This window comes from Primulina tabacum, chromosome 1, assembly GCF_025594145.1.
Source record: "Primulina tabacum isolate GXHZ01 chromosome 1, ASM2559414v2, whole genome shotgun sequence".
NCBI classification, from domain to species: Eukaryota; Viridiplantae; Streptophyta; class Magnoliopsida; order Lamiales; family Gesneriaceae; genus Primulina; species Primulina tabacum.
In genome coordinates, this window is record NC_134550.1 from 26551577 (window position 1) to 26562125 (window position 10549).

Sequence of the window (10549 nt, forward strand, 5' to 3'; positions counted from 1 at the left end):
GTGTACTTGCCTTTAGGGTCAAAACGCCAGAAAAGCGAGTATCGCAAATTAGAATGAGGTAGTGGTACTTTGAGAATTTCAGCAGCTATATACGGATTAAAATTGGCATAGATTAGTTCCGTATCCCAGGCACCATCTTTGATTAATGCACTCACTGTTACCTCGCGAGCCCACGGTATCAACGGGGGTCCAACATTAGACTGAATACTTGGTACCCATTTATCTGCAAAAATATTAATTGAATGCCCATCTCCAACACTCCAAATCAGCCCACTGGATAGGAGGTCTCTGCTCCACAACAATGATCTCCACATGTAAGATGGGTTACTCCCCAGACCTGCTTCCAACACTGACCCATACCGAAAGTACCTGCCCTTAAGAATTCGGCAAACCAGGGAGTCTGGATGTTGAATGAGGCGCCACAACTGTCTGGCGAGAAGCGAGCGGTTAAATTCCACCAGTTTTCGGAATCCCAGTCCGCCCCTCTTTTTAGGGTGACAGAGAGAGTTCCAGGTACGCCAATGCATTTTCCGTTTGCCATTTTCCACCCCCCACCAGAAGCTTGCACATTCACTTTCAATCTCATCACAATTAAGAGCAGGAATTTTGAAGCATGACATAGCGAAGGACGGAATTGCTTGCAACACTGATTTGATGAGAACCTCCTTACCGCCTGTAGAGAACCACCTGTTTCCCCACCCTTGGATACGCTTCACCACTTTCTCTACCAGATGTTTAAATTGGAGCTTTTTACTATTCATGGATACCGCTGGTAGGACCTAATAGAAATCATGACGTTGAACCACTGGGATAGTAAAAATTATTTTCACTGTCTCTCTCAGCATTTTATTGGTACCAGGGCTAAATGATAAGGCTGACTTGTCAAAGTTCATGAGCTGCCCAGGCGCCTTCTCGTAAGTAACGAGGCATTCTTTCTTAGGCTTTTCAATTCCATATTGAATAGATTTTATTTTTTATTATAGGAAATATTGGCTTACCTCTTTTTGATCTCTCTTTGGTGGATTTTGATATCGATTTGTTTTCACTGTCTCTCTCAGCATTCTTTCTTAGGCTTCTCAATTCCATATTGAATAGATTTCATTTTTTATTCTTGTAAATTTGATATCGATTAGTTTTTTTTTTTTTATTTGAAATAGAACAGATGAAATTTTCATAGATTAGTATTGTTCCAAAAAATTCATAATCGCTTTTTGTGTGGACTCATTTTGACACACTATTGAATGGCTTTAAACATATTATAACTTCAATAAGCAAATTATAGTATTCAATACATATATTTTAACAAAAGAAAAATAAAACAGTTTCAAAACATTATTAATATTTTCAAAATATCAGTTCTTTCAGCGGAAGATCAGAAAATCTACTTAAAAATTTATTTGACTTAGTTTATTTATTTATTTTGACTAAACACCGCCAGCCCTGGAAGGGTTTGGCGAATCCAGGGCTGGCGAAAAAATATATATATATCCACATCCTCAATTTTCTCTGGATGAAAAGCTGCACGAGAAAGGTAAATTTTCATTCGAGTACATTATCCTAACTTCCATAATTTTGACAGCATCAGAATTGGAAAACTGGCACTTTTGATGGTAAATCTCAAACCAAATACTCTAAGGACATCTTCAAGCACCAAAATGCAATGGGGGCACTATTTTATCCTCCCTTGCACCAAATTTGGGGCAGAGAATTCGGTGCAAAAGCTTTATATTTTTTTATTTATAAATAATTGATAAATAATTTATAATTTGATAGATAATAATGCACGGTAATATGTACAAATATAAAACATATCATGTTCTTTAATTGAATGCATATGTTTTTTAATTGAATTTTATGCATTCAATTTATTTATCATTTTAATAATTTGTGTGATGATATAATCTTTTTATATCATACTAATAGTAATCATTAAATTTACAAATAGATATTAACTACATAATAAAAAAATAATATATGTAAAAAAATATTCTTTTATATAATATAAAATTTGAAATAAATGAGTTGAAAATGAAAGTTATATTTGATGTAGAACTTACACTATTTTAGTGCAAAACTTGTGCAAAACTTATTTTTGGGTTGGAGATGACCCAAAAAATATCACCAAAAACTTTTTATATATTTACATAATAGTGTAAGAATTCGGAAATAGTACTTACCACAGTAAAATTTAATTAAACAATCTATTACTTTTATACATATGATATCAGACCATAATGCCTATGAACTCACCTTCCGACTCTGACCAGAGGCAGACATCACACGCAACCGACTAGCGATTTCTGTAAAAGATGGTCTCATAGAAGGATTCGGGGCCCAACATTGCTCCATCAATCTTCTCCATTCTAGGTCACAGTAGCTTGGAATGGGTGGCCTCAGAGTATTGCTCACAATGCCACCTACAAGTAGGAAGAAAGCACGAGTCAACTTTGGAATTTCAAATTAATATGAAAATAAAAATGCTAAAATATACTATCCGAATCCAGATTTTGATATTACAGATGTTAGAAAATGAAAAAACGAAACGTGAAGCTGCCTTTTGGACCAACACAAGCCATAACGGCAAAAAACTATTGTGTGTTGAACCAACATTTACAACTGATAACAAGTGAAATTACAAACCTATGATAGCACCATAATGCATGTTGGCATAAGGCTCCTCTCCTGTGAGTATCTCCCACAAGACAATGCCAAATGAAAAGACATCCACCTGTAACAAGAACCATTGGTACTTGTATACAATACGGTAGAATATATAAAGTAATAGTGATACTACAGTCATAATTGTTAAAGAAACTTCCACAAACCATAGAAAGAGAGATTTAAAAGGGGGGAGGGTGGTTGACCTTCTCAGAAACTTTATTGCTACCGCCATTTAACAGCTCTGGAGCCATCCACGGAAGAGTTCCCCTTACTCCACCAGAAACTAAGGTGTTCCTCTTCATTTTTGATAGACCAAAATCTCCAACCTGACATGCATGGCAGCATGAGAACTTAACTCGATACCATGATATCAATAACAGATCCAAAAATCTAAATTTCTTGAATATGTACCAAAAGAGCAAGGAAGGATATCATTAGTCATCTAGCTTCTAGTTAAAGGTAAAGGGGTGAGTTTCCATTGGACAACCTTGCATATAGGTCTTGAAGGATCTTTCAGGTTAACCAACAAATTGTCACATTTGAGATCGAAGTGCACTATATTCTTTGAATGCAGATACTCCGTACCAAAAGCTGCATCCATTGCAATGATGAGCCGCTTCCGGCGATCAAGATGCCTGTATATTTGCATCACACAAGTTTGATATGCACATCATGGTGGGAAAAAGTTGGGGAAAACAGGAGGAACAATCCAGGTAAATATCTCCGTGCAAGATTTTTCCTATATTGTCATTAAAGGTAAAAATGGAGAAAATTATTCTTGTTTGTATATATTATAAAATGAGAGAAAATCATTCTTGTTTGTATATATTATAAAATGAGAATAATACATCTTTTTATAGGTACAATGAGCATATCTCACCAGAGAATCAAGCAAAGAAAAATATTAACCTGCCTAATTTAGATATCCTATAAATCATATTTAATAAAAATCAAATCAAGTAAATTGATACAAATGAATTTAAGCAGATACTAATTGATTAACTAAATCTATGGTCATACTAGTCCAATCGGAAGCAACAGCATCACTTCATTCAGATTTAATCACACGGTTGTAGGAGTCATATAACGTAGGAGTCATATAACAGTACCTATCCTTCCGGAGTAAAACATGTCTTAAAGATCCATCAACCATGTATTCTGTAACAGTAGCCAATGTCGCCCCTGGTCCATCTTGTACAACACCATAGAATGCTACAACATTGGGGTGGTGAAGCTTTGAAAGAATTTCAGCTTCCCTCCAAAATTCAAAGGTCTGAAAGTGGATAATGTCTATAGCCATTTTATCAAGGCTAAAAAAGATGTATATAATAATAACATGAGATAACAAAAGTACGAAACAAAATTTAATTCCTTCAATAATCATATATTGGCGAAATAACAGAACCTGAAATTCGAGGTATTAAGGACTATTACCAGTCTTTCTTGCTCTGATTGTCGACCAATAAAGCAACTCTTCTTTATTCGTTTAATTGCTACATCTGAGCCTCTCCATTTTCCATGATATACAGTCCCAAATGTGCCAGAACCAAGTTCCCTCAACTCTTCAAGATCTGCATTTTTTATGATCTGCAAATAAGCCGCTAAAAAAGTTACGACATTATAATCGGTAGTCATAATCGAGTTGGTCTATAAAGTTTAAACTTCAAATTTTACCCTAGTTCACGATTCATCATTTAAACAGTTGAAACAAGGAAACAGCTAATTGACTCACTATTCACTAAGATGGACAAATCTTGTGAAACTGAAAAGGAGCTAGAGATTTTGTGGATTAGCATTATTTAACTTCGAGAAGACTAAACAGGCGTCATACATTACAGGTTGCCACATGAAAGGACAAACCGAAGAGAATAATCCAAAATAAGACCAAGAAATGATAAGATACTTTGTGGCGCCTTATGGACAGAAACTTTTAAAAGTAATATAAAAATGAAAGAACATCATTCAAACTATGTGCATAAGTCCAAAAATTGGTCCTAACCTGCAACGAGTGTATATCAAAATCCACCAAAGAGAGATCAAAAAGAGGTAAGCCAATATTTCCTATCCCTTCCTGAAATATTGATAAGCTTCAGAGACATTCCACGCAAAACCAGGTACGATGAAGTAAGGACTATTTTTGTCACGAAACATAAATTATACCTCATAATCTGAGGCTTGAATTCTCATATTGTCCATCAAATCATTATCCTGCATGCCTTCACAAGCATTCACTTGTGATGCATTATAATTGGAATGAAGAGCTATCGAGACAGCTTCATCTCCATCAGGGAAGCCTTTTGGATCTTCTACATCAGAGTTATCCTGCAATTCCCTGTGAGTTCGAGCAATCCCCTCTCTAGCCAGCTGAACGAAGTCGTATGCCAAAGGAGCCTCCTCTTCAACTTTTGTAAGGTCGGCAGAAAATACATGGTCCTGATCAATCAGAGAAACGTCCCTTCTAGCAAATTGATCTCCTGCCAATCTTTGGAAGAAAGACCAGTTTTTAGGTTCATGATTTTCAATATTAATGCTCATACCTGCTCGATCTTTCAAAAGAGGAGCAATATGGGATGAACTACCAGAGATAATAGCTTTTGAAAATATATCAGAGAGAAAATCACGAGGGAAACGGTCATTTATATCAATGATTATGTCACCCTGTTCCGTTCTGGGAACATCAACACTGGATTCTTCCATAGCTCCTGTCAGTGTAGAAATTCGAGGACGTCCGTGGTCATCATTAGCAATGGATTGACTGCCAACCTCATCATCCCAATCAGTTGTTCGACCTTCAGAAGTTTTAATTGAATCCTCATGGCTCACCGCAGGTAGATTCAATCCAGCTTCTGCCTCTGACTTAAGAGCTTGATCACACACAGAACCTTGATCATCAATTTGATCATCCTGCCTCATAATATGAGGTTTAGTGCACCAATCATCAAGGGCTTCAGGCACGACGAGTTTAGACTTGTCAATAGCAATCGGTGGCCTTGTAGGATCACCTACATTTCCATTTTGAAGTTTTTCAATAGATTTTGTCACTAAATCCTGATGAGCAACATCAATTATTGGTTGATTAACAATAAACTGAGAACTATGTGAATCATCGGACTTTGATATTCTACTGAGCAACTCTGCCTGTTCTCGAGGAATAAACTCGGAATAAAATGTCTTCTGGGGAGGAAAAGAGGACTCAAAGTAACTTAAATCAGTAGGATCAGACTCGGTGTTTTCAGATTGAGAAACAGGTAGAGTTTCAGAAATCTGATAATCATTTCCAGATGAATTAGGAAACTGATTAACAGCATCAAGAGTTATAGAAACTGGAAAAGGTTCTGGAACCATCCCCTCAACTTTCAAAGTCTTCGAAGAAAGTTCTCTACCCAGCTTAGGGATGATCACTGATGACTCATCAACAGGATAACTTGATTTTGAATTACCACCGCGTGACTGTGAAGCAATAAATTGATCATTAGTTAAAATTTGATTACTTGCATTTTCAGTTTGAATAGAACTATCAACTCTCTGCTTTGATTCATTTTCCTGCACATCTGTGACCTGTGTTCCTGGGATGCTCAAGGGATTCCCTTCAAGATCTTTTTGCTGAGACATTGTCCCATAGGAAAATTGTGGTGCTGAACTTTCAGAAAGTCCATAATTAGCTGTATGCAAATTATAGCCAAATAAGTTACTTTCACCAATAAATTCAGTGGCAGTCCCACTTGTATCCTTTTCAACATTCAGTGCTTCCAACTCATTTAGATTATTTCCAGAAAAGCTTGATAAGCCATGTAGAACGGAGCCTTTTCTATATCCGCTATCCATGCCATTGACAGCCACTACATATTTTATCTTTGTGTCACAATCCGAGTTGGATAGAAAGAAATGAGCATCATCCAAATCCCCAATAGAGAATAGAAACATTCGAAGCATTTTGGATCCTTCTCCATCTTCTAGAACATGGCAATCTTCCATCATGTTCAGTAAATCCTCATCAGTTGATACAGAAACTAAAGCATCAAGATCCTCCCCAGGATACTGATATTTAATAGTCTGCGTTTCAAAATAAATTGCAGTAGCTTTCTGCCATAATTCTTGCATAGTAATGTCCTTCCTTATTATGATAATGCGTGTTTCACCACCAACATATCTGAGCTTTCCATCACTAGGCCGAGGGAGGATACTCCCACCAAAACTGCAGAGAATCTTCAGCTTTGTTGATGAGCTATCAGATAATCCAGATGAGGCATACACAAGTTTGTGGTCACTGTGGTAATCCGATGATAAATGTCGCACTGATTGCGAAGATGGCGAATACCCAAGATTACCCTTGTTCCCAAGTAAAGACAAATCATTTCGCCCAAATTCTCTTGAACCTTTTTCTTCTCTGGTAATCATGGAAATATCTGAACCACTTTCAGCGCTGGTACATACATTTCCTATAATGTTTAACTGCTCCAAGTAGCCAGCTGCATACCTGGTGTCCCCAGAGATATTCGGAATAAATGGCTTCCGGGGATTGACCCGGTCAAGCATAAATTCTAGAGCAAATTCTTCTCCGGTCTGAATAGAGAAGTTATGCACAGGTTTAGGATCTGAAAAGATAATCTCCGGAAACTTCAAACTGGCACTTGCATGACCTGAAGTATCCAACTTATAAACTTGTGATTCATGACCAAGACATTCATTCCCACGTACCAAGGGACTGGGTTGTACAAAATTGAGATTTTTTGATGGTTCCATATTCAAAAGGCTGAAGCTCTCCTTAATGAAAAACAAATTCAATGGAAACAACTTTTGATTCCACACTGCTCTGAATAACTTGCAAAGGCCACAAAGGAGCACCGCAATTACTGCCAAGCAAAGAATTCAACTCAAAAAAATGATAGCACATAAATGTACAAATTTGGGAACATTTCTGGCTCAAGTTGATATGCAGAAACACCATTATTATCAAGAAGGATGCTCAAAGCCTAAAAGAGGAATATTTCACATCCAACTTGAAAAATGGCCAACAATTCATGCAGTATGAACATGATATATATATATATAGAAGTCAGTGGGTGGAGGCAGGGAATAGTTATTGGAATTGCAAAGCACGAGGTGCACTGAGATTCGTGTGACATGAAGACAAGATACAAAGCCGAAGGCCAAAAGCAAGGCATGTCACTCACCAAAATGAGAATTATTATGACATAATATTAGAGAACATAGAGATATGGAGAAAATAATAATGCTTAGCATCTAATATGTATTTACAAATTCTTGACAACAATAGAACCAATATTTATCTGCAGTGTATTATACTTCGCATTCACAATCCACGCATACAAGGTGCAATTGAACTAAACATCGAGCTCGAAGATGCTCCAAAACACGTATTTCACTAAAGGGATGTCATTTGGCTTGCACCTTGGCTCAAACATTTGACCTTACTATACGTTGGGCCCATATGTGCACCATATGCACTTTAAAACAATGTGGGGGTCCTCTTGTGTTCTAATGCCGAAAGTGATAACTGTGGGGCAGGGTACGGTACGACTTCGTTTTTAACATGAAATTTAATTAAGTTTAATTATAAAAGTGGAAGTATTTTTCTTGTTAATGAAATGGATCTAATTAAAAGAGATAGTCTTATTTACAATTCTAAAAGTAATACATATACCTGCATGGCTCTGACAATCAAATAATAGAGTAAATAACACAAGTATTATCCAAAAAATTTTGAATATACCTGCATGGCTCTGACAATAAAATAATAGAGTAAATAACACAAGTATTATCCCAAAACAATATATAAGGCCAGATGCAAAAGGTGTAAAATACTTGGAAAGATATTCCCCGACCTGTGTTAATGTCATAATGCATAATATCTTCAAAAACAGCATTCAATGCAATCCAAGTGAAGATTCCTTGCAGCTTGGGTTCCACAAAGAATCCACCTTCCAACTCTAAGCTCCACCTTGAAGCTCGCCTGTTGTAAGACCCCAAACAAATGAAAATGAAGCAACAGCCCTGAAGGTTGAGCAAAATCCCCATTATAAGACAAGGCAAATTAAACTCTCAATTGAATATCCAAGCAGTCCGAATTGGGGCATTACAATAGCATACATGATAAACAATCGCATAATTTTTAAAGAAGAAAGTGGTTGTTTCATGGTAATAAATTGCATAACACCTCTACGAGAAGTCAATGAGAAATCAAAATGGGATGAAACTACTCTCTAGCACATATGGTGACAATGAGCACAATTCACAGCCATTTCGTGTGTTTATGTTTTTCTTGGCGGGTGGAATCAATATTCAGTCCATCCTTAAATACTTCCTCATCAAAAGCTAAATTCATTGACATCGACTGATCATTATAACAATAATTGGTAATTCTTATTCCACCAACAGCTTCACTGCTTAAAAATCCAGAAACCCTTCATTTCTTCTCTTCCTACCTGCTCCACAAAATGGACTCCTACCGTTTCAGTAATAGTAATCTCTATAGTCCCTCGTACAACTAACATAAAACAAAAAGAAAAAAAAAACACAATGAGACGTATCCTAAAAATGTTACTAACCAAGACAAAGTCATCCAAAGAAAGACTCGTGATCACTGAATTCCCAACTGAAACAAAAGCTTTCCACAATCAAACTAACTATTCAGCATCAAATAAACAAGATCCCGACGTAAACCCCAATTTCAACACAATCATAAAATAACTGTACTGAAATAACTCTCTTGGCCTTTGAAATTTAAAGATGGTCTGAAAAAACCTAACCGGTTGATCACAAAAATAGTAATTCTTACCTCAAGAAACTAAAGTTGCGCCAGAAATCCGACAGTGGACTGAATCCGCCATTGTCGCAACTTCATTTTCAATGTCCAAATACACAAGGAATACAAACCCAGACCCTCAAATAAAAAATTCTTTCTACTGATAAATATTGATATGAACAGTTGAATAATTCCTTTGAATGATCGGTGTTTCGTTTTTGTTCTCAAGCTCACCACTTTTGGAATACAAAGCCACAGGGCTGACGAAGACGAGTATTCTCCCTCGTACGCACTTCAATTTAGATTAACCATTTTTTAAAAAAAAATCTATGTTGCTAATAATATATTTATTACACTATTTAAATAACTGCGGTTTTTTTTTTTTGGGGGTCTGTTTTCTCCATAAACTTGAGATTTTACTATGTCAAATTGGTTACAAGTCATTGGTGATATTTTGGAATTTTTTTATTTAATATTCTGGCCGTGCCTGAGGTGAAGACCATAATATTTATTATGGTATATGAGTCCAATAGTTTTAAAAATAAAAAAACTTCATGATGAAGACCGATGGTTTGGCACAATGATCTCATCAGAATTCTCTATTATTGAGTCAAGTTCGAGTCTTTCCCACCACCTAAATTAGGATAAAAAAAAAAAACTACGTTGTGTTTAATCTTATATTGTCTTTTATCTATACACATAAATTTCTTTGTTCATAGTGTTAGTAAGTTCGATCTCACATAAAACAACAATTTAATTAATCAAATTTCAGTATAATAATTTACTTTTAATTATTAAATTTTGTATTGAGAATTCTAAATAATTTGTGAGGCTTGTAACATTTAATCATTATCAACATGCAACTTGATCATAGTTAATTAATGAATGTGGAAAACGACAGTGGGAAAACGTGTTTTTTTTTTATAATGAGCTCAAAATATGACAATTGTGACTATGATAATAATATAATATAATATAAAATCTCTTCTATACACATCACAATGTAAAATATGTCAACACATAACAAAACCAAATAAAGATTCAAACAATATATATCCACGTGACATGATCGGGTATATATATACACATAAATATATACATCGGATAGACGACTCAAACATC

At 35.8% G+C, this 10549-nt stretch overlaps 1 protein-coding gene across 5 annotated transcripts; it reads right to left on the reverse strand.

The window, feature by feature from the left end:
- Positions 1–2118: 2118 nt before the first annotated feature.
- Positions 2119–9743, reverse strand: LOC142543254 (RAF-like serine/threonine-protein kinase 20). 5 transcript variants are annotated; one of them, XM_075650406.1, is made up of 10 exons: positions 9461–9743; positions 8508–8635; positions 4822–7514; positions 4661–4732; positions 4096–4248; positions 3771–3934; positions 3149–3296; positions 2865–2987; positions 2641–2728; positions 2119–2417 (listed from the first exon to the last, which is right to left on the reverse strand). In XM_075650406.1, the coding sequence occupies exons 2-10, from the start codon at positions 8527–8529 to the stop codon at positions 2239–2241; spliced, it is 3642 nt and encodes a 1213-aa protein (XP_075506521.1). In that variant the 5' UTR covers positions 8530–8635; positions 9461–9743; the 3' UTR covers positions 2119–2238. The 5 variants fall into 5 exon arrangements, 4 of the variants coding, with proteins under 4 accessions (XP_075506521.1, XP_075506513.1, XP_075506530.1 ...); XM_075650398.1 differs by having other exon boundaries at positions 8508–8676; XM_075650415.1 differs by lacking the exon at positions 9461–9743 and adding an exon at positions 8840–9119 and having other exon boundaries at positions 8508–8676.
- Positions 9744–10549: the final 806 nt, after the last annotated feature.